This window comes from Nipponia nippon, unplaced genomic scaffold (assembly GCF_047370975.1).
Source record: "Nipponia nippon isolate SJK-2023a ecotype South Korea unplaced genomic scaffold, ASM4737097v1 scaffold_7, whole genome shotgun sequence".
Taxonomy (NCBI): domain Eukaryota; kingdom Metazoa; phylum Chordata; class Aves; order Pelecaniformes; family Threskiornithidae; genus Nipponia; species Nipponia nippon.
Window position 1 is genome coordinate 52474333 of NW_028262391.1, and position 21499 is coordinate 52495831.

Below are 21499 nucleotides of genomic sequence, written 5' to 3' on the forward strand. Positions count from 1 at the left end.
GCTTCACTTTACAGATCTGAAAGTCGCGTTTGTTTTTGGGAGGACATCCACACACAAGGAACAAGGAGAGGTTTGAGCACAGGTCACCTCGGGCAGCTCTGCCCTGAAGGAGGGGCAGGGCAGGGCTACGCCGGGCCTGGGCCTTCCTTTCATTTCTTCACCGCTTTTTACACAAAATCTGGAAAGGACTCGAGAAAGCAAGCAACAGAGCACGATGGCTTTCCGAGTAAGTACTTACAAACTTACTCAAATATTCCTGCTTATTTCAATCAAACTTTTCCAGATCATCACATCAACTCATCTCTTTATCATCTGTGCCTGAATCACTGTGCTGAAGACCTCTGAGCATGAATCGCGGTACAGACCCTGTTCACGTGCTATCCCCCAGGCGCCGGCCTGCCGGCAAAGGGAACAGACGTAGCCCACGGCTGAACACGGAGGCCACGCCACCTGGAAGGGATGAGGTGTGAACCTGGAAACTGCGACCTAGTGGGGATCGTGCACGTCAGGGAGAGCCCTGCTCCGCAGGAGTCAGCGAGACGGAGCTCTAGGGAGCACAAAGAAGCAAATAAACGCCCAAGACACACTCTCAAAACACAAGTCTTGCCAGGCCCAAAAACGGCCCTTGATATGCACTTAGGAGGATGTGGAGAAAGAGTAATTTGCAAGATAAGGCTCACGGGGAGCCAACTTGATGAAACCTCTATTTAAAGGCCTCTTCCTCGGCACCAGTACAGCTTTGGGCCTCGCCCGTGCGCCGCGATGCTCCCAGGAGCTCGAGGATGACCACCACGGCGCCTCTGACGTGCCACACACGCGCCACAAATTCCCCAAGCATTGGTGGAACGTTTCTGACAGCGGCCCTGCCCGCAAAGCGCTGCTGCTCAAACCGTGCCCCGCCGAGCGCCCATCGCCAGGGCCTGGGAGAGGGCGGGCCACCACGGGAGCCCCTCCGCCAGCCCCGGGACCCTGCCTCACCACAATGACGAGCCCTCCCCCCCATTCCACACCCCATAACAAGCACGCTATGGAGCCAAAGCCCCAATTTCCCTCACGCACACCGACCCCTTCCCAGGAACCCAAGCCCCGCTCTGGGGACAGGCCCCCCTCCCGGGTCCCCTCCCTCCACCCTAACGCCCGCCCCAGTGTCCCCCCCCTCCAGTGACAAACGTCCCGTCCCCCGGTCCCACTCACGTCGTCCATGAGGAGGAGGAGGAGGTTGGGCGGCGCCGAGGCCGCGGCGAGGCCCAAGGCCCAGCACAAGCAGAGGGGCACCGGCACCGCCTTCGCCATGGCAACCGCCGGCGCCCCGCGCGCCCACCGCGCGTCACGTGAGCGCCGGCCCGCCTCACGTGACGCGCGGGATGGGGCGGGGCGAAGGGGAGGGCGGAGGTGGGGACAAGATGGCGGTGTGCATCGCCGTGATCGCCAAGGAGGTGGGGCCGGGGGGGAGGGGGTCGTGGGGCCGGGGCTGGGGGGCCTGAGCAGGAGCGAGGGGAGTGGGGCCGGGGCTGGGGGGCCGAGAAGGAGCGAGGGGAGTGGGGCCGGGGGGCCGAGTGAGGTTGTGGGGTAAGGGGAGCGGGGCAAGGTCTCGGGATGCAGGGCCTCAGGTTGCAGGGCCTGAGCAAGGCAGAGCCTTAGCAGATCTGGAGGGGGGAGCAGGACAGAGACTGGAGGTTGAAGTGGGCTGGGCAGGAGCAGGCTGGGACCAGGGCAGGGGGAGCTCAGGGACAGCGTGAGGGTGCTCTAGGGTGTCCTGCTGCCAGGAGAGGGGTTTGTGCTGAGCTGGGGACGGGCCCTGCTGGGGTGAGGGTGCCGGTCAAGTGGTGGGGGTGGGCCTCAGCCTTGTGCAGCGCCTGAGCAAATGATTCTCCTGCCGCTGGTGTATGGAGACAGACCTGCTCCGCAAGTGCCACAAGGGGTTAAGGGGGGCTGTGCTGTGATGGCTATGAATGTAAAATGGTTAAAACAACAGCGATTCTTAGCGTAAAAGCACTGTCGTGGCATCAGCCGTCACTTACACAGCAGAGTGGCCGGTCCTGGTTAGAGTCATTTGTTCTCCTCCTCAGAACTATCCCCTCTACATCCGAAGCGTTCCAACTGAAAACGAGCTGAAGTTCCACTACACCGTGCACACTTCCCTCGATGTCGTGGATGAAAAGATCTCCGCGATGGGCAAAGCTCTTGTAGATCAGAGGGAGCTGTACCTAGGGCTCCTCTACCCCACTGAAGACTACAAGGTGTATCTTTCTAATGCATTATGTATTTATAGGCTCTTTCTTGCAAGGGGCTCTGCATGGGAAACCTCTCTTCGTGCTTGGTGCCATGTTAAAGACAGCAGCAGAAAATAGACGGACTTGTTCACTGACCAGTTTGTCACACAGAGGTTCACGTTTGGTGCCTTGGTCAGTTCAGCAGCTGCTTCGTTGCCCAACCAGGCGGTGGAAAAATTTACCTTTAGCCTATGTGAGGGAGTGCAACGTGTGAAGAGTCTCTGGTGCAGCTAGACTTCACCTTTCATAACTGGGTACTTTATTCCCTGCTTAGCTGAAACAGTTGACTGTGACTAGAACAAAGCTTAAACTCTAATTAAAAAGAAAGCAGCAGGTGTATGAAGGTGTCTCTGGTCAAGTACCTAAATCCCAGGTGTGTGGTCCGATTTCTCCAAAATCTGTATTCCACAGTACAGCTTCCCCAGTGTTTTTAAGTCACAAAGTTGATCTTTTGAACTTTCTTTGGCTTTTTCTCTGAATCCCACAGATGGAAGTTATCAGCAGACCTGATTTCTGGGTTTTCATAAACCGGTGGTTAATTTTTGAGGTCTCAAGTCAGTCACGCTGGCTGATATTAGCAGATCTCCAGGTGTCTGGTTGTGGTCTCTCAAACAAGAATAAATAAGGTGGCTGTGTCATTAAAATGGTTCTTAAGAAGAGAGAAACCCTCACCAAAATAGCTAGTGGGAGGCTGCTGAAATTGCAAGGCATGCCTCACTGGCCAGCATAGGGGCGAGCTTGACCTGGAGTTACCAAAGATGGGAGAAGTCAGGTAGAAAGGGGATGCAGTTCCTGCAATCCAGCGTCTTGCTTACCTCATCCAGTCCTAGTTATGTGCTGGGAGCAGCAACAACGTCGTGTTTCCTCTCAGCTTCTTTCTTTGAGTGTATTCCAGCCTTGTTTTAGTTGCTTTGCCAGGCTTTGGTGTGTCAGAAGCACATGCCTTAACAGCTGCGCAGATACGGCTACGTGACAAATTCGAAGGTGAAGTTTGTTATGGTGGTGGATTCTTCAAACACAGCACTTCGAGACAATGAGATCCGCAGTGTAAGTGCAGGAAATCAGCACAACTCACCACATCGGTGTTTTTGCTACTTCCACTTATTCATAAAGTGCTGAGAAGCAAAAAAAAAAAGAAATTAATTAAACTACAATCCCTTTTCAGATGTTCCGAAAGCTGCATAATTCATATACGGACATAATGTGTAACCCTTTTTATAACCCTGGGGACCGCATCCATTCCAGGTAAGTGGGTTGGCGGTACTGATCTTTGTCATCTTTCTGGAACTTGCAGCGTACCGATGATGTAATAGGACCAAGAGCATAACCCCTGTGGTTGACCAGTTCAGATGTGCATGCTCTAACTGCCTAAACGGAGAACAGCTGTGTTGTCTTTGGGCCATTGCTGCGTAACAGAAAACTCTGAAAGTCTCATGAGAAGTTCCTTGAACTCTCACTCCCACCTCAGAACTGGTGTTGGAAACATTGCCTCAAGAAAAGTAATTTCTTGGGGAGAAAAAGTTACCTGTTTGATAGGCAAATAGGAGCACAAACATAGAGAAATAGAGCAGGTTAAACAGAGTGAACAACTGCACTTGTCCAGGGCTTTTCCTTGGGTAAGGACAGATGGGCATTCAGCATGTGCAGTTCCTCACACGTGAGGGCCAGCGCCCCCCATTTCCCATCTGGAATCTCACAGGGAATGTTAATAATGTGGAGAGTTTCTGTTGCCTGGGGAAGAACAACTTTGCTGAGGCAGGTCTACAGCCAGGCTAAGACCTGTCCTTACTTCAGCTCAATTAAAAGTCATTATTTACTCAACAGAGCATGCTGTAGTTAGAGTGAAACCATGTATTCAGCCTGGGGAAAGCCCCCTTGTTAACCAGTAAGCGGCATTGCTAGCCCTTGGTTTTGCTACAAGAGATCCGCTGTGCAGAACTAGCTGCTTCCTTTAATATTTGTGTTCATTTCCTTCTCTAGGGCTTTCGATAATATGGTGAACTCCATGATGATGCAGGTGTGCTGAGGCTCTGCCCCTTCTCATCCCAGTGTTGAGAACATTCCCCGTGTACAGGAGCGTGCCTACAAAGTGATGTATATATTGTCTTCATTCTGTATAATAATTTAAATTTATTCTATGTAAAATAAACTTGATACCTGCAAGGTCTGCATGCATTTCTGCTCTAGCAAACCTGAGCGTAGCACAGAAGTGTTGAGCCTTATGCCTTCAGGTAACATGTGAGAGGCAGCTCTTCCTTCAGGAAGGTCAGCTGTGTCAGGTAGGAGGTTTGTTCCCTACAGAAATGTGTGCAGCTGTGCCTCTGTGCAACTCAGATGGTTCTGTAGAAATGGGGCTTTGTATAAAAACAGCAGTTCCTGCTGTGCTTGTGATTAGAGCAAGCACAGCTGCACAAGAGACAGCTAAGAGATTATTATTATTAGGGTCAACCTAGATTTCAGTCAGCCGAGAGGCACAGATAGTGCCTCAGAAGTCCTGGTGCTCCAGAACAGTTCCTCTGAGGCAGGAGCAGCACATCAGCAACAGCGGAATCCTTTTGCTCTTTGCCAGCCCCCTGCACTGCTGCTCAGGACTGCGCATTCTGACAGGAGCATCACAAGCAATGCTTAATTCAAACATACTCGGGCTCCTTGTCCTGTTTTTCCTTAGCTGGGAGCACTCAGATCTGTGTGTGTTTTTACTCCATTAGTTCTTGGAAAGAGAAAAATCTGCAAGTCAGCCGAAGGCTCCAGGTTTCCTTACAACCCCAGCCACTGTTTATGGTCTTGAGGAAGCTCTGGCAGACAGCAAACAGCTCAAAGCACCACCTTGACCCCCATCAAGCCCTGCACTGATCTTGACTTCCTGGGGAAGGTCTTTGGGTGACTCGCATTTGACAGTATTTGCTGTTCTCCCTTTGCACCTCATTCAGGCAGGCCAGGCACCCTTAGCAGCATTTCGAGCCCAGGTCAGGGAGCACAGGTAGCGCAGCTGGGATAAATCCACACCAAGAGATTAAGACATCAGGATTGCACAGCTGCCTGGCTCATCCCAAACTAATCTCTATTAGCATCTCCTCCCCCTGCAGCTCCCTGCTGTTGTAATTAAAGGCTACCAAATCAATAGCAGGTATTTATATAGAAGAAAATACAAGCTAGACTAGAAAAGCATCCCAGCTTCTTCATCGCTTGTGCAGTACGCTCACGCTACGCAAGGCTGTGCGGCTACAGCGAGTTCAGCAGAGGGAACGCAGGCAGGCATAAGCACAGAGCAGCTACTCAGTGCTTTTCACGCACCTCTACTCCAAGTCTTTCCTGCCCCCCAAGCAGCAGCCTGTGCTTCAAGCACCTAATCAGTTAAAAAAATACATAAAACATAGCTAAAAAAAAAAAAAGCTGCCCAGCTCCAAAGGATACAAGAAGGCTGGAGAAAGGCAGGTCAGCGCAGAGTGTCAGCTCACAGCAGCACAGCCTCACTGCAGATGAAGTTCACACAGCAGGATCATTTATTTTAAAAATAAGTGACATTTACAATACCTTCTCAAACAGAACTTAAATATATTTAATCAACAACAACCTGTCAAATAATGGGAGATGAAAGTGTTTGAGCCTCTCCCACCATCTAAACAAGGCACAGCTGTACACTGCTATTCTGAAACATTTTCATCTAAAAATCTTTACTCTTTTCACTCGCAGAGACAGGAGCTCAGCATTTCCTCTTCCACAAGAGAGTCCGAACACCCCAAAGTAGTTTTTGTTAAAAATTAAGTCTCAAGAATTTACAAAGCTACTAAATGGAAAGTTTAAAGCCCTAGAAAAAGCCCGTTTTATAGTCTAAGCCTAAGGGTAGCTCGGATCAAGGCCAGCCTCAGCAGCACAGTCCGTGCTGGGCAAAGTGCAAAATCAACACAACATGAAGAGTTAAGGCCCCGAGCTTTAAAAAAATCATGGCATCTTCAGGAAAAAAAAAAAAAAATCAGTGGGATTTTGAGCCTGGCAATGCTCCCTGAGCTGTGAAAGCTGCTTTAGGAGTCAGTCGCATCTGTTGCATCTGGGTTAGAGGAGTCCTAACCAAGGATCCCGAAAGATTAGCATGAGAATTACACAATAAAACAGAATTTCAATGCAGAACTTCACACAGCGATGCTGTCTGCTGGTGCTCGCAGCCTGCCTCTTTTCACACAAAGTTTTTCCTTTAAAAATGAGCGGTTTCAGAGCTCGTAAACACGAGATCAGCAGGGAGGGGAAGTGCCAGGCAGTGCTTGTTCCCCGCTACCCAGCTCCTGTGGTGCACTGCAGTCCTGCCCCTCGTTCAGCCGGGCTCACACCATCCCCAAACGGGGATCTGGAGCAGGAATGGTGACGGGAGTAAAGAGGAAGATCAGATCCAATTGGCAACAGTGGAGATGATTTTATAATACTGCTACTGCTAGAAATAAAGAGATGAGTTGGCAGCACCCTTTGATCCCTGTAGCTTTGGAATAAAAGCAGGAGGGGGGAAGAGGGGAGTGTTGACTTCTGAAATAAAAAGGGGGAAGGATTTTGTGATGCCCAGGTCTTGTTTAACCACCACGGAGACAGAGAGGCTTCCAGAAAAACAGCAAGGGCTGCCTTTTCCCTCCCCTGGTTGTTAAGATGTACAACAGCAGCAGCGAGCTAAAAACCAGCCCCGAAACGCATCATTAGGCTCCATCCTCTTCCCAAGAGCAAGGTCAGAAATCCACAAGGCTGATGGAGTTCAGGAAAAGCTCCCCAGAGCTGCAACCCAAGACTTTCTCCACTGATTTGGAGAAGAAAAGAGTCTTCGGAAAGGTCTTTAGGATCTTCTTACAGGCAAGAAAAAGCAACATCCAGCTCCTGTAGAAGCAACCAGCAAAGCTGAGGGTGCTTCACGGGCCGAGGAGGACAGGTCCGCCCTCGCGGTGGGGTGGAGGGCATTTGGACAGCAAAAAGCCAAGCCAGGTTTACACCAAACCCTCCAGCACAGCCCTTCTCTATGGGATGAGGATGAGACTTGATGGTCTGGGAAAGCTCTTCCCTTCCCAGGACAGGGTGTTCTCTGGAATGAGGCTGTTCTCCATGCAAACACAGTCCCCTAAGCAAAGCCAAGGTGAGCCCCTCCTGGGACACTGGCAGGGATCCGGCCGCTGTCCGGGTGGAGTGGATCCAGTCTTCCCTCCCGCAACCCAGCACTCTGGCTGCCTCACCAGTAATCCTCACGGCCAGGCAGATGGCATTTTAAAATTAATCTTTTTTTGGCTTGGGTAGGCATGTTTTTAAATCTCTCCAATCCCATCTCCTCATTTCAGTCCTGTCGGCATCACCAGGGCAGTCCAGTCCTTTCTAGTATGGAAAATACCAAGGCAGCAGCCTTGCTCGACCCCTAAACAAGAACAAAACCAGCATCCTAAGGCACCGGGGCATTGCTCAGCTGAGATGCCAAAAAGCACAGCTACCCGCTCCTCCACCCCTCCGAGAGCTGGGATTTACCCTTCTGCCCCAGCTTAACCCAGACTGAACCCCCAAAAAACAAGGGAGCCCCAAAGGCAAGCACAGCTCTGGGAACAGGCAGGCTGGGAGTGGGATGCCCACCCCCAAATCCCTGCAGGGACAGGGGACAGCAGCAAGTTTCCAGGTGTTTCTTCCACCCCCAAAGCTCCTCTCTGCTTCCTCCCACGGCACCGAAGGGGCCAGGGCACCATTGAAGTTAATCCACAGCGAGCTTGCGGATGCACCGGCAGCAGGAGGTGTGCCGGAGAATAGCTCCGGGCCTGTGCTGGGGATGCGAGGGATGCCGGGACAGCAGCGGGGATGGGTCTGCCGTGCCATCGCTAGCGGCTCACTCGGGTCCTTCCCCACCTCAGCTGCCCACAGTCCCCCCGAGGTGCCTGTGTCCCAGCCGGAGCAGCCGCCAGGCTCCTGCTGACCCCACGGACACTGGGGGGATGCTAACAGCACGCGACAGGCAGGAGGCATTTTTAGCACCCGTCTCCAGGAGGATACTCCTGCCGGAGCCCTTCTCCATCCTCCCATCCATGCCAGGGTGGGAGGTGCAAAGCCAAGAAGCCGAGCGCAGCTGGAGCAAGGAGCAGCTATCCCCATGCTGGGGACCCCCAGCTCCACAGGGATCTTGACCCAAATACGCAAGGAAACCCCCTGCCCAGAGGCTCACCTGTATGTCCTCCCTCGCACCCTCGGGTGCTGCCCTCCATAGTAGCCTCCCCGCTGGGCCAGCCCTCCCCGGGCTTGGAAGCGGCCCCGGTAGCCCCCGCGGTCGGTGGTGCTGATGCCCGGCATGTTGGTCCTCTTGGGCAGCACCTGGAAGGCAGGAGGTGGCTCAGCCGGTGCTGCCAGCACCGGGGTTTGGCACAGCCCCATGCACACGGGGCTGGGAGGGATGGATGGATGCACCACCCCGAGGGCCTCATCCAGCTCTTACCTTAATGACACGGCCTCTGAACACGCTCTCGTCCAGTTCCACCGCAGCCTTCACGGAGCTCTTCTCTTCAAACTCAATGTAGGCATACCTACAAGGGGACGGGGTGAGCAGAGCCCCAGGGACGCCCCACTGCTCCCAAAGGCCGGAGAGCGCAGGGCAGGGCCCTCGACACCCCAACCGCAGCCCCCGCGCATGGCGCTGACCCTTTGGGATGCCCCGAGAACTTGTCGCAGAGGATGGTCACTCGGTTGATCTCCCCGCAGCTGTTGAAGTGGGACTCCAGCTCTTCCGCCGTGCCCCCATAGTCCACCTGCAACGACAGTCACAGCCCCTCCAGTGCCACCAGCCAGCCCCCCCAGTGCCACCAGCCAGCTCCCCCGGCTCCCAGCTCTGCATTTGCACACCGTCATGGGAGGCAAAGGGCCCAGCTGACCCCAGTCACAGCTTGCCACCACGGCCTCACCATCTCCTGAGGTTCAGGAGACCCTTCCAGCTGAATGCTCCAACTCAGAAACCCAAATCCAAGAGAAAACTCCCCCGCTTTGAGGGAACAAGCAATGCTGCATGACCCGCAGCTTCCAGCGGGGTATTTTGGGGAGCTGACACTTGCAGCAGATTATCTGCAAGTGGCTGAGGATCGCTGAGCCACATTCCCAGTCTGGGCTGGGCAGAGGAGAAGCATTTGGGATGGGACCAGCCAGCCTTTGGTGGGGCACGGATGGGCCCCCATGCTAGGGATCTTGGACGTACGTCCAGCTGGGCAAGGAGCGGTGAGGTGGGCTCTGCTCCAGGGCCTCCCACTTACATTGCCCACGTAGATGGATCGCTGGTCAACCTCCATCTTCTCCTCGGTTGTCTTTGGGAAGAGACCTGCAGAGACGAGGGCCGCTTTGTGGTGCTGGGCAGAGTCGCAGGAGCCCTCTGGCAGAGGGACGTCTGTCCGTGCAGGTCTGCTCCCAGCAGACTCCAAAGCAGTTGATACCAAATCCCCACACTGCTGCCTCCTCCTCCATCCCCTTGCCCCCTCTCTTCACAAAAAAAAAAACCCACAGGGTGACTGCTCTACTGGGGCTGTTAGTGCTAAACTCAATTACTTAATTGAATTAAATTTAATGCAACTAATTTACTGCATCTTGGCCTGCAAAGAGGGGAGGTAAGAGTGGATATAACCTGCGTTAGCACCATGCCATCCCTGGGACCCCATCCCTCACCCACCTCACGTGTCCGGCCCCAGGCTGCCAGGAGAGGCAGAGCCACATGCTCTGGCTCCGATCGCCACCCTGTGCCCCAGAGGTGTGCCTGGGGGGGACAGCAGCGCCCAGGGACAGCCCGTACCTGCCTCCGAGCTCATGATGAGGCAGCTCTCAGCTTCCAGCTGCAACTGCTTCAGCCTCTCATCCTCCTTCTCCATCTCCCGCACTCTGGCTTTGATGGCCTCCAGCTCCTGAAACCCAAACCAAGACTTGGGCGAGCAGCACACGGAGCAGGGACACCCCCGTCCCGCTCCCCGCCCTGGGCTGGGACGTTGCAGTGCTGCACAGCGTGCACCTCCACCAGCAGTGCCCTGCCAGGCTGGGGACAAGGGTGGGCTGTCTGGGGGGAACAATAGCCTGCCCCACAAAAGGGGAGTTCAGCTCCAAGCTCCGCTGGGGAGAAAGAGCAAGGAAACGTTTCCTTTCCCGTGCTCGCCTGCGAAGCAGCGTGTGCTGTGGCAGAGAGACCCCAGCAGCACTGGAGCTGCCAGAGGGAACCGGAGATAGAAGCTGGTGACAAACAGGAGCCTTTTACTCTCGCTCAGCCAGGCAGACATCTCGGCAGTGAAAGCTAAGCAGCAGGAGAGTGACAATTCAATTTCCAGCTTCTCAGCTCAGGGATTTGAACATCAGAGGCCTGAGATTATTCTTATCTTAATTTTTGGAAGCGCTTGAAGAGAGGTGCAGAAAGTTTCCCAGTTGATTCCACGCTCAGCCAGGCACTCACTGGGTCTGCCACAGCCAGCTCCTCCGTGCTGTCCCCCTCCAGGTGGCTCAGGTTCGAGTCCTCATCTGCAGCCTTCCTCAGCGCTGCCATCTCCGTCACGTCCCAGGAAGCCTCCACTGCTGCCAGGGATGGCGGGTCCTGCCACCAGATCCCTGAAGTGTCCAGGAAGAGAGGACTGGGCAGGAACAGGGGCAAAAAAACATTTAACAAATGAACAGCCACTTAACACAGACTGTAAAGCAGAACACCAGCCAGGCAGAGCACCTGGGTGCTTCCAGGAGAAGGATGAACAGGCACCACCACAGCAGTCTGTGCTCAGTGCTGCAGGCAGGCTTGCAGCAAGACCCCAGGACTGCAGGAGTGACAGCTACTGAAAGGTCTCCACTTCATACTGAGCCACTTCCCAACTCAGGGGGCTGCAGAGAGGACCTGGAAGCAGCTTCCCTTGGGTTTTAAAACCAGGTGCAAGTATCACAGCCTGCCGGCGGGGAAGGGGGAGCAGGACCTGCCCCAGCAGCAGAGCTCGAAGGCTGCACAGAGGGAGCCCTACCTCACCCAAGCAAAGGCAAACCCGCGCCCTTCCAGCCGCAGGCTCTGGGTTTGAGCCCGCAGAGGGATGGCCTCTCCCAGCCCTGGGTGGGAAGCTGCCCCCGCTCCAGCCCGGGGAGCTGCCGCCGCGCTGGGCCCCGTCCCGGGCACCCCCGGACCCACCTCGCCCGGCCCCCGAACATGCTGCGCCGAGCCGGCGGCACCAGCGGAGCGGCGCCACGTGCGGATCTCCCGCCACCACGTGCGCCTCTCCCGCCGGCGCGCCACTTTCATACATCAGGGACCAATCAGGGTAGGGGGCGATGCCAGGCCCCGCCCCCGTACCGGCAAGGCGGGGGAGTCTGCCCCGCCCGGCCGTGACCCGGGGACCGTGGGTTCGAGACCCGGGGGCGGCTGCGAGGCAGGCGTGCGCGGCCGGGGACGACACGCGTGGCCAGGCGGGGGCACGGCCCGCCCCCCGCAGTGTTTGGGGACACCCCCCCCGGCTCTCCTTGTCCACAGACCCCGCTGGTGGTCCTGGGGACTGCAGCCAGCTCCCGGCAGCTGCTCCCGGTACAGGGGGTGCAGCATCAGCGGCAGGGAGGGGAGAGCCCTTGGGGTTCCCTGGGGACAGCCCTGAATGTCCCCCCCCCCGTGGACACCCCGCCTCAGAGCCGGATGCTGGGCAGTGAATGACCCTGGGGTCTATAACGAACCCCCCCAGGGTTGGGGGCACAGGGTGCGGGGCGCTGCCGGGAGAGGGGGGCGAGGGCACCCAGCACAAACCCAGGCTACGGAGCCTCCGGTTGATATTAAATTGTCTTTATTACACAGATACAGAGTTAAGAACAGACATAACCTGAATCATAAAGTTTACATCTTTCACAGGTCAAACATACAGTACACTTAGAGAAAGCGGGAAACAGCAAGGGGGGAGACAGCATGCCGAAGGAAAGTCCTACCACGTCATCTCTCTGGGCTGGCCCCAAAACCCACGCTCTGGTTTCCAGCCCCCCAGGGACCCCGGCGTCCCCGTCCCCAGGACTGGCAGGGTAACGTGGGCAGGGCTTAGCCCCGCATGGGACCAGGGAACCGGTGCTGCCCGCAGAGCCACGAGCGAGGGGGGACGGTGGCACGACGCCTCCCTCCCGGGGACGGGGCGTTCGGTGGCATCGGAGGAGCCCCCGGGGTTGCCATCACAGCGGGGACACCCCGGCACAGTGCCTGGGACCTGGGAACAAGGTGGCATCTTGTCTCCAACCTCAAACCCACCGGAATGCAGGGGGGCACCCCGAGGAGAAGGGGGGACCCCGGCAGGCCCCAGAGGGTGAGGAGGGGCTGCGGGGTTGTGGGGGTCTCTGGCAGTGATGAAGCAAAGCCCAGGCAGGCTCCGGGGTGCCAGGCCTCGCTGGGATGCGGCACTTTGGTTTCAGCTGGGATTTCGGGTTGGGAATGCAAGTAAGGAGCTGGAGAGACCCTCGCCCACTGGGGATGGGGCCCCGGTGCCACGCTTGGCGCCGGAGGAGAACCACGTCTCTCCTGCCACCTCCTCCAGCCTGGTGCCACAGCCAGCACCCAGCACCCAGTGCCCCGGACTCTGCCTCCCCGCAGGGAGCGGGACCTCGGGCAGGCTGCCCCCATGCCGCCAACACCGTCCCCCAGCCGCGACGGTGGGGAGGAAACCCAAGAAGGGGAGCTGTGGGCAGCCACGGGGACCTGAGCTGGCAGAGGACTGTGCCCGGCCACCCCGGCACCCCGTGTCCCCGAGCTGCCCCACAGCCACCGGGGTGTCCCTACTCCCCGGCCAGGCGGCGCCGGCACCACATCTGCCATCTCCCCGATGCCACAAAGCCACCAAAGGACCTGGCTCAGGCACGGCACAGGGCACGCGTCCCCTGGCCCCCTGCATGCCCCAAAACCATTTTGGAGCAAAACCCCGCGGAAGCGCCCGCCGCTCCGGCCAGCGCCTCCCCGGCCGCCACGGCCCCCTCCGTGCCCACATCGCTCCAGCCCCACGGCCGCACCGCCACTGTCATCCTCCCCGCGTCACTAATTTTTGGGAAATATTACACTTTAAAGCTGTCGTTCTGGTTTGGACGTCTGCTAGCATTGTGCCGCCCTTCCCCTCCCTCCCTCGGCTTTTGGTTTCAATGCAAGGTTCTGTAGGGTATTTTTATTATTGTTTAAAAAAAAAAAGAAGAAAATAATAATTAAAAAAAAAGCAAAACAGAAGGGGGTGGAAACGAGAGCAGACTCTGTGGAAATGCTCTCGTCTGCGGTTTCCCGGTGAGGCGGAGGTAGAGAGGCAGAGCCCCGGTGCGGAGCAGGGCCGGGGGCACGTGGGGACACGCGGGGACACGCGCGGCGGGGAGGGCAGGGACGGGATGGACACCCGGGAGAGCAGCCCCGCAGCAGGTGCATCTGCAATACTCTTATATATTACCTCTTCTCAGGAAACGTAAGAAAAATAGACAATATTACATATGTCACACCATAAATAAAGTGAACAGTCACTCCAGGGGCACCCGGCAAAACTCCCAGCCTTGGGGTGCACAGAAACCCCCCGGGAGGTTGCACTGAGGTCTTGGGGTGCACAGAAAGCCCCCGGGGGGATGCACCGAGGCCTTGGGGTGCACAGAACCCCACCCAGAGGGATGCACCAAGGTCTCGGTGTGCACAAGAACCCCCCCAAGGGGATGCACCAACTTCTGGGGGTGCACAGAAACCCCCCAGGGGGGATGCACCGAGGCCTCAGGGTGCACAAAGCTGCAGCAAGGCTTGGTGCTGGTGGCACGGGGCCGCTAATGTCGCCTTGGGGCGCTCCATGCACCAAGCTCTGCTGCGGCGTGGCACGGCACGGCACGGCACGGCCGTTGCAGGAGGCAGCTGCAAAGGCAGCACCAGCAGCCGGGCCCCCGGGGTGACTGGCAACACAACCGACCTGGCCCCAAGCCCTTCCCTCCTCTTCCTCCCCTACAGAAAACACACAGGATGGTTTTTGCAAATGCGGAAAAACTACAGCTCCTATCGAGCACACGACTTCTGTTCGCCTCCGGCCAGCCTCGCTCCCCCACGCCACAGCCTCCAGCGGGTTCTCATCATCTTTTATTTGGCAAATGTCTCTTATTATTATCACTATCATTATTATTATTATTTTTTGGACCTCTGCAAAACACTATTTACATTCACATTAGCGTACAGCACTCCTGCCCCGCGTGGGGCTTCCCTCCTCGGAGCCGGGGGACTTTCCGTATTGCACTCCCGTCCTCTGCGCTTTGTACAATGATGCGAGAAATACAAAATAATCGACATCGTCCTTGGCGGCCTCCTCGGCCAGGAAGGAGGTGGCGCTCGCTTTCCTTTCCTTTCCTTTTTCCTCTTCAAAAGCCTTGCAAAATAAATCCGGCAGCGAGGGGCTGGGGGGGTCCGGCCGCAGGCGGCCCCCGACGGCTTCGGGAAGGGAGAAAACCAAAATCTGTCTTTTTAATCTCTTTTTTTTAATTCTCTTTTTCCAGGGCGGTGGCGGGCAGAGGTAGAGATGTGCCGGCTCCGGCTGCACCCACCCGGGCGGTTCTCAGCCACCATCTCCCCCTCCCATGCCAGGGGGCTTGCTTTTTAATAAAAAAAACCCTTTTGTTTTTTGCTTTATTTTAATAGAAACTCTTTAAAGCCCCAGGGGCGCATCCGTCCATCCTTGCGGGGAAGGGAAGGAAGCGACAACAGAACGAAACGAACTTTGGCAGTGGAGAGACGTTTGGATCTTCCTTGGTTTTGGATTTCCTTTGGAGCAGAGGTGAGTCTGGTCTGTTCTTGGCTAGCTAGCAAGGTAGTTACAGGTGAGCGTCCGTCACGCGGCTTGACTTGGCGTCGTCTGGTTTTTGGATTTTTCTTTTTTTTTTTCTTTTTTTTTTTTCTTTTTTACAATTTCTTACTTAAAGCCAAAGAGTCCGACGTTTTCTTTTTTATTTTATTTTTTTTTTACAAAAAACAAAAAAAAAGGAAGAGAGAGACAAAGAAAAGAAGTTTCTTTCCTCCTGCGAGCGAGCCCCTCGGCAGCGCCAATGCGGGCCGGGGCCGGGCCGGCCTCTCCCCACGTCGCTGCGTGGTGAGGCTGCAGCCAAATCCCTCATCCAGAAAGAAAAAAGGAAAAAAAAAAACAAAAAAACCCAACAACAAAAAACCCCACCGAACCACAATCCCCCAACCGATAGAAAACCAACCGAAAAAAGCCAAAACAAAGACCGAAGAGAGAACAGAGAAGATCGGTATTTGCCTTAACTCCACTTAAAGCCCAGTTTGAGGATCCGTGAGGATTATTTGTGAGAGCTAGAGAGGTCGTTTCGGAGGTCACACAAGTCAGGTAGCTGAGGAAATTGCATCGAGTGCAGTCCGTGTCTTTTGGAGAGCGGTGGTAGCAGCAGCGGCGGCGGCGGCGGCGGCAGCGGCAGCAGTCCGAGCGCGGCTCAGCGGGACGCGCTCTCCAGCGGGGCCGGGGTGGCCGGCGTGCCGGCGCGGGAGGCAGCCGCCGAGCCCGTCTCGCTGGGGCTGCTGGCGATGGTGGCCACCCCGTCGGGCTGCCCCGGACCTGGCGGTAGCCCCACGCCGGCGGCGGGGCCGGTGGGGGCCGGCAGCCCTTGCAGAGTCTGCCCGCAGACGTGGTGGTGCTTCTCCCAATCCTTGTGCTGGCAGAAGGAGCCACAGTAGCGGGCGGTGTTGCAGCCACTGCAGGTCTCACTTGCTTTGCGCCCGCAGTTCCAGCAGCTCTGCGGGGATGCAAAGCCAAACCTCAGCCCCGGATTGTGCATCCTCATCCTGGACCGTGCACCCCATCCTGAACCATGCACCCCTATCCTGGACCATGCATTCCCATCCCAGACTGTGATCCCGCATCCCGGACCATGCACATCATCCCAGACCATGCACCCGCATCCCGGACCATGCACCCGCATCCCGGACCATGCGCCTGCATCCTGGACCTTGCACATCACCCTAGACCATGCACCCGCATCCCGGACCATGCACATCATCCCAGACCATGCGCCCGCATCTTGGACCTTGCACATCACCCCAGACCATGCACCCGTATCCTGGACCATGCACATCATCCCAGACCATGCGCCCGCAACCTGGACCTTGCACATCACCCCAGACCATGCACCCGTATCCTGGACCATGCACATCATCCCAGACCATGCGCCCGCAACCTGGACCTTGCACATCACCCCAGACCATGCACCCGCATCCCGGACCATGCACATCATCCCAGACCATGCACCCCATCCCCAGCTCAGTGCAAGAAATCCCCTCTTCTCCCCATCCCGTGGTGTTGCCATGGCCCCGCCGGTACCCACACCTGCATGCACGGACACTGCAAACTTGATTGCAAAAGGAGCAGGTCCCAAACACCCATGCTGCCACCAACCCTGTCCCCGCCAGCTCGTCCCCGCCGGCCCCCACCTCGCTCGAGTCCTCCTGCTGATTGATGACGGTCAGGGCATCCTCCGAAGCCTGGCGCTTGGCCTCGGCCAGGGCTCGCTCCATTTTGGCTCGCTCCGTCGTGATCAGCTCGTGGGCTTTCCGCTCGGCGTCCGACACAGCCTTCTGCAGCTCGGACATGGCCTGACGCTTCACCTCGTTCACAGCTTCTTCTGGAAGGAAGGCGGCTGAGCGTGGCACGGGGTGTGACGGCACCCCAGCCCCGGCTCCGCGCATCCCTCTCTGCAGCAGCACCATGGGAGCACCCACCCCGCGCCGCAAACCCACCCCGACCCCCTCTGGCCCCGCCGGCACCCTGACGCAGTGCGGGGAGGAGGCAGAGACCCTGCGACGTCGGCACACCGACGGGTGCCGGTGCCCACCCCACACTCACCAGCCTTCCTCCAGATCTCCTCCGGCATGTACCCGGAGAGGGGCCGCGGCGCGAACTCCCGGTGAGCGTCTGCGAAGGAGAGGGCGCGACACCGTTAGGAGATGCCGTCCTCTTTGAACCCACCCGACGGCAGCACCGGACCCCCGGGGGAACAGCACGGGCACCCCGGAGAGGGGCGCAGCCCCCCCGAACGCACCCCGCGGCCCCGGGGGTCAATACCTAACTGGGGTGCCTCGGAGGCAGAGGAGCTGTTGTGGGGGCGGGCGGAGGGGGGGCTGCCTTTCTTCATGTCCTCGGCGTCGCTGTAGCGCCGGATCCAGTGGTTGAGCTCCTCGCGGTCGGCCTCCTGGCACCGCCGCAGCACCGTCAGCGACCGGCGCGTCTTCTCCACCATGTCCATGATGCAGTTCAGTAGCTGCGGAGGGGGGAACGTCAGGGTGGGGGGGCTCTGCTGCAAGCAGCTGGGGGGGGATTTGGGTTAGGCCGGGCTGTGCCGGGGCCAGTGTGCCGCTCCGGCTGCAGGGAGCAGAGGATACTCGGGAGAAAAGCCCCGGGGGCACACGGTGGGGATGGAGGGCAATGGGGGGGGCAAAGCATGCATGCCAGCCCCTTGGGATGGCGGCAGGGGACACTACGTACGTTGTTGAGGTGTTTCCACTCCTCTGCCCACTCCCGGTCGGTGAGCCGGTGGTCGATCACCTCCTCCTGCCGCGTCCCGTGCACCGCTGCAAGGCAAGCGCGGCAGGGGGTCAGCCCCCTGCAGCACCCCTCTCCCTGCGGGGTCGGGGGGGGCTTCCCAGCCCCCTGCCCACCCCCCCCAGCCCCGGCACATGGGGATGCGACAGCTCACCGGCGGGCCGCTGGCGCTCACGCAGGTCCCGGGGGTCGGGGTGGCGGTAGGCGTCGCGGTAGTGGTGCGCCATGGCCATGTCCTCCAGGCGGTAGTGCTGGGGCAAGGGGGGGCCGGCGGGGGGGTGCCCCAGCCCATTGGGTGGGTGGCTCAGCCCATTGCTGGGGCTGTAGCGTTGCGCCGGGCTCATGGTGCACGGCCGCTTGCTGAGGTGCTCGGGGTGCAGAGGGTCTCGGTCCAAACCGTTCTCTTTGGTCCTGGGTGGAGGAGAGGAGGTCAGTCCCCGCTGGGCACCAATGCCCGCTGCCCCGGAGCCGGGTGACAGGGATTTGTCCCTGAAAAAATACCCGACGTGCCTCCCCCCGGGTCGTACCTGTCTGGCGTCCTCCTCTTGCCGCTCTCGCCCACCTCCAGGAGCAGCTCGGAGGAGTCGATGGGAGAGGAGGCGTTGGCGTCCAGCAGCAGCTGCTCGTGCTGGGCCAGGTACTGGGCCGGGGTCTGCTTGGCCATGCGGGCGCAGTGCAGCAGCTCCCGCTGCAGCAGTGGCAGGTTGGCCTGCGAGGGGGGTTAGAGTCCAGTCCGCGGCCCCGCAGACCCCCCCAGCCCGGCACCCGGCTGCTCAGAGCCCCCGCAGAGCCCGGCTGCCCGAGCGCAGCCCCCCAGTGCCTTTGCCCCCCCAGCCCGCCACAGGCAGGAGGTGCGGGGCAGGCAGCAGCCTTCCCTTTGGGCTCCTGCTCACCTTCCCCGGGGGGGGACATCCTTGGGACGCCACCCACTGCAGCGTGCCTGGGGTGGACACACATGGCACCCTGCAGGGGCCAGCCACACGCTGGCACGGGCACAGCTTCAACTGAGCCCTCCTGCACCCTGGCAGGGGTTGCAGAGCATCATCCCCCGGCCAGGTTGGCCACCTCTGCCACCCTGTCCCCACGGTGCTTGCCCTGGGGACCTGATCCCCCAGCCCAGGGGAGCCCCAGCCCATCTGGCACCCACAGGGCACGAGGGTCGGCCGGGAACTCCCCACCCACCGTGTCCCCCCCGGCACTGCAGCCCCTAGGAGCACGCAGAGCAGCAAGAATTAAGCAGCAGAGACCCCTTTCTGCCTGGGCGCTCTGGCTGCCAGCTCTGGTTTTCTCTTTAGCCAGCTGATCCGCAGCCAAACCCCCCATCTGTCGGACACGTTAGCGCCCGCGCCGGAGATGCGGCGAGCAGAGCCAGACCCTCCCCTTTGCCGGCTGGGGGGAACAACCCCACAAAAACAAGCAAGTCCCTGAGTCTGGGAAGCACGCCGAGCCCGGCTGGTTGCAGTTAGGGTAATGAGAAACATCTGGAGCCCGTGGTGGGAACAGCTGGGAGCGGGGTGCCAAGGCGGCCAGCGGGGCCGCCGCGCACTTGGCAGCGGGACAGCGGGGACGGCTCCCAGCCTGCCCAGAGCCGTGGGGCCACTGGCGCCTGCCGGGACCCCGTGAGCTGCGTGGCTGGGGATGCACCATCCCCCTGCTCCCGCCGACCCCGTGCTCCCCTGCAGACCCGGGCAGGAGGGCGAGGGGGCTCTGCCGTCCCCGCCGGCTCAGCCCGGCCGCGTTTCGGCTCTGCCTTCCCCTGCCAGGAGCAAACCACTCCGGCAGCTTTGCAGGCAGATTCCTGCGGCGAGCGTGGACCTCCGCTCTGGGGAGCCAGGGAGGCAGAGGTGGAAAAGGGGCTTTGTTTTTTTGCATTTTTTTGTTATTCCTCTGCTAACAAGGGACAGGCGACGCCGGGCTTGAACATCTGCCGGCAGCGCCAGTGCTGCCAGGCGTGCCAGCGGTCAGCGAATCCCTCCGGAGCGGGGTGACAGCGCAGAGTCAGCGCGAAATTAAAAGGCAAATAAAAAAATAGGGGATTTTTAATGAATTGCAAATGCTTACCAGCTGGGCTGAACCCCTTGCTTTATTGCAAACAGGCCCGGCCTCGTGTGACTCCACACGTGCAAGGGACTGGATGTGCAGGGGGGCGCGTGTGCCCGGGGGGACACGGGCAGCTCCACAGGCAGCTGCCAGCCCCGACCCCAAAGCCTCCCCCCGAATCCCCCTTTGCCGTCGATGCCACCGCTAACCCTGACGTCCCCGCGGTGTCAGGGCTGGGGACCCACCTTGAGGAAGGGGATGACGAAGGGTCGCAGCGGGAAGTTGGTGGCCTCCTGGAGCTTGGCGTGAAACTCCTCAATGGTGAGCGTGGAGTTCTGTGGGGACAGCCTGGGCTCAGCACCACCGGCCACGGCCCCCCCTCGCCCCTGCACCCCCTGGGGGGATGCTTTGGCTAGTTCTCCCCCATTTCTGCTCCTCTGCTAGCTCTGTCATGCTCAAGGGAAAACCATGCTCGAGGGAAAACCATGCTCAAGGTTTCGCTGGCAATGCCAGCAGCGAGGACCCAACCCTGCACCGTGCCCACCCAGGGTGTTGTGCAGATCCCAGGAGATGCTGGAAAAACAGCCCCCATTTTTCCAGGATTTAGGTCAATCCAGCACCAACAGGACCCTCTTTTTTTCCCAGTTAGCAGCATCTCCATCCCAAAAGAAAAACGCAGGATCCCCAGACAGGGAATCACCCCACCAGCCCCGGGGCCGACCCCGCGCCTGGCAGACGTACCACGAGCCCCAGGACAAGGGTGCGCACTCGCTCCCCGATCTCGGGGGAGATGTCGTTGCCGAACTGCTGCAGCGTGGTGAGGAAGCGCTTGAGCTTGGAGAGCTGGCGGGCACCGCAGGCCGGCGGGAGCTGGTGGGTGGAGAGGGAGGCGGTGGAGGAGGTGGCCGGCCCGTTGCTGAACCCGTTGGGGGTGGATGGGGCCCCATTGATGGCGGTCGGCGAGTGGCTGCTCCCATTCATCACTGCAAGGAGAGAGGGGACGGGAGGTCAGAGCTGGCGGCCGTACCCTGGCACCGCAGGGACGAGGCTGGGATGGGGGGACCGGAGCATCCTGCTGGGTACTGCGGGGCTGGGACCCCCCGGGAGGCTTTGGGATGCTGCTGCATCCCTGGGGCCACATCCTGGGCTGGTCCCCGGCACTGCGGGAGGCAGATGCAGGCTGCGGGGAGGGATGGGATGCAGTGCATGCCCCAGCACAGCGAGGGCCTGATCCTGCTCCTTGACGTTCAAGAGAGCCAAGAGAAGGGGCTCCATCCTGCCCCTCTGGGAGCTGCTCAGCACCTCCCAGGGAGAAGCCACAAGCCTTTTTCCACGGAGCCCAGCCTGGCTTCAAGCACACCAGTGCCTCCAGCCCTGCTGCCCAGATGGGGAGGACAGGAGCTGCCTGGAGCATCCCGCGCCAGGGGACCCGGGGAGGGATATCTGGGGGTGCCAACCGGCGGCGTGGCGGGTCCCTCACTCCTGCGCCAGCCCTCTGCGCAGACCGTGTGAGCGCAGGGACCTTTCCGCAGCCGGCACAGGCGACGGCACACGTCACCCCGGCTCCCGACCACGCGCTGCTCCGCGACACCCGGGCATGCACCGCGCCTCTCCCCGCGGCGTGCCGGGCATCCGGCTCCTGGGATCGCACTAACCTTGTGGTGCCTGTGCTGCCCT

The 21499-nt window shown here is 59.0% G+C and overlaps 4 protein-coding genes across 37 annotated transcripts in view; 1 reads left to right on the forward strand and 3 right to left on the reverse strand.

Annotated features, from left to right (window-relative positions):
- GALNS (galactosamine (N-acetyl)-6-sulfatase) overlaps nt 1-1349 on the reverse strand; it is a 49843-nt gene extending 48494 nt beyond the window's left edge. For all 28 annotated transcript variants that reach the window (XR_015700371.1, XR_015700370.1, XR_015700367.1 and 25 more), the window contains exon 1: nt 1195-1349. Coding sequence is in view for 2 of the 28 variants with exons in the window: in XM_009477408.2 (XP_009475683.2) it covers nt 1195-1293 (99 nt within the window). In the remaining 26 variants the exon portion in view is untranslated. The remainder of the gene's footprint in view (nt 1-1194) is intronic.
- An 11-nt stretch (nt 1350-1360) lies between these two features.
- On the forward strand, nt 1361-4431 carry TRAPPC2L (trafficking protein particle complex subunit 2L). Of its 2 annotated transcripts, XM_087738910.1 has the most exons (5): nt 1361-1436; nt 2070-2242; nt 3233-3320; nt 3439-3518; nt 4254-4431. In XM_087738910.1, the coding sequence occupies exons 1-5, from the start codon at nt 1365-1367 to the stop codon at nt 4297-4299; spliced, it is 459 nt and encodes a 152-aa protein (XP_087595036.1). In that variant the 5' UTR covers nt 1361-1364; the 3' UTR covers nt 4300-4431. The 2 variants fall into 2 exon arrangements, with proteins under 2 accessions (XP_087595036.1, XP_087595037.1); XM_087738911.1 differs by lacking the exon at nt 3233-3320 and having other exon boundaries at nt 2070-2240.
- A 162-nt stretch (nt 4432-4593) lies between these two features.
- Nucleotides 4594-11703, reverse strand: PABPN1L (PABPN1 like, cytoplasmic). The gene is made up of 8 exons (XM_087738901.1): nt 11401-11703; nt 10690-10864; nt 10045-10153; nt 9515-9579; nt 8913-9019; nt 8710-8797; nt 8443-8588; nt 4594-7653 (listed from the first exon to the last, which is right to left on the reverse strand). The coding sequence occupies exons 1-8, from the start codon at nt 11418-11420 to the stop codon at nt 7614-7616; spliced, it is 750 nt and encodes a 249-aa protein (XP_087595027.1). The 5' UTR covers nt 11421-11703; the 3' UTR covers nt 4594-7613.
- Nucleotides 11704-12023: 320 nt separating this feature from the next.
- The window catches only part of CBFA2T3 (CBFA2/RUNX1 partner transcriptional co-repressor 3), a 31793-nt gene continuing 22317 nt past the window's right edge, over nt 12024-21499 (reverse strand). For 5 of the 6 annotated variants that reach the window (XM_087738873.1, XM_087738869.1, XM_087738876.1 and 2 more), the window contains 9 exons: nt 20564-20805; nt 20068-20157; nt 18310-18491; nt 17937-18193; nt 17726-17811; nt 17306-17501; nt 17087-17155; nt 16675-16865; nt 12024-15980 (listed from right to left, as the gene is read on the reverse strand). In XM_087738873.1, the coding sequence (XP_087594999.1) occupies nt 15681-15980; nt 16675-16865; nt 17087-17155; nt 17306-17501; nt 17726-17811; nt 17937-18193; nt 18310-18491; nt 20068-20157; nt 20564-20805 (1613 nt within the window). In that variant the 3' untranslated portion in view covers nt 12024-15680. The remainder of the gene's footprint in view (nt 15981-16674; nt 16866-17086; nt 17156-17305; nt 17502-17725; nt 17812-17936; nt 18194-18309; nt 18492-20067; nt 20158-20563; nt 20806-21499) is intronic. The other variant, XM_087738870.1, reaches the window with a different exon arrangement.

What these genes read in the sequence shown, in the direction of transcription:
- PABPN1L (XM_087738901.1), bottom strand. Translation starts at nt 11,420, where the DNA reads ATGTTCGGGGGCCGGGCGAG. An exon ending in ATGTTCGGGGGCCGGGCGAG is followed by an intron (nt 10,865 to 11,400) that starts GTGGGTCCGGGG and finishes GTTCCTGCCCAG; the next exon opens with TCCTCTCTTCCTGGACACTT. An exon ending in GATCCATCTACGTGGGCAAT is followed by an intron (nt 9,020 to 9,514) that starts GTAAGTGGGAGG and finishes CTGTCGTTGCAG; the next exon opens with GTGGACTATGGGGGCACGGC.
- TRAPPC2L (XM_087738910.1), top strand. Translation starts at nt 1,365, where the DNA reads ATGGGGCGGGGCGAAGGGGAGGGCGGAGGTGGGGACAAGATGGCGGTG. An exon ending in CCCACTGAAGACTACAAGGT is followed by an intron (nt 2,243 to 3,232) that starts GTATCTTTCTAA and finishes ACAGCTGCGCAG; the next exon opens with ATACGGCTACGTGACAAATT. An exon ending in GAGACAATGAGATCCGCAGT is followed by an intron (nt 3,321 to 3,438) that starts GTAAGTGCAGGA and finishes ATCCCTTTTCAG; the next exon opens with ATGTTCCGAAAGCTGCATAA.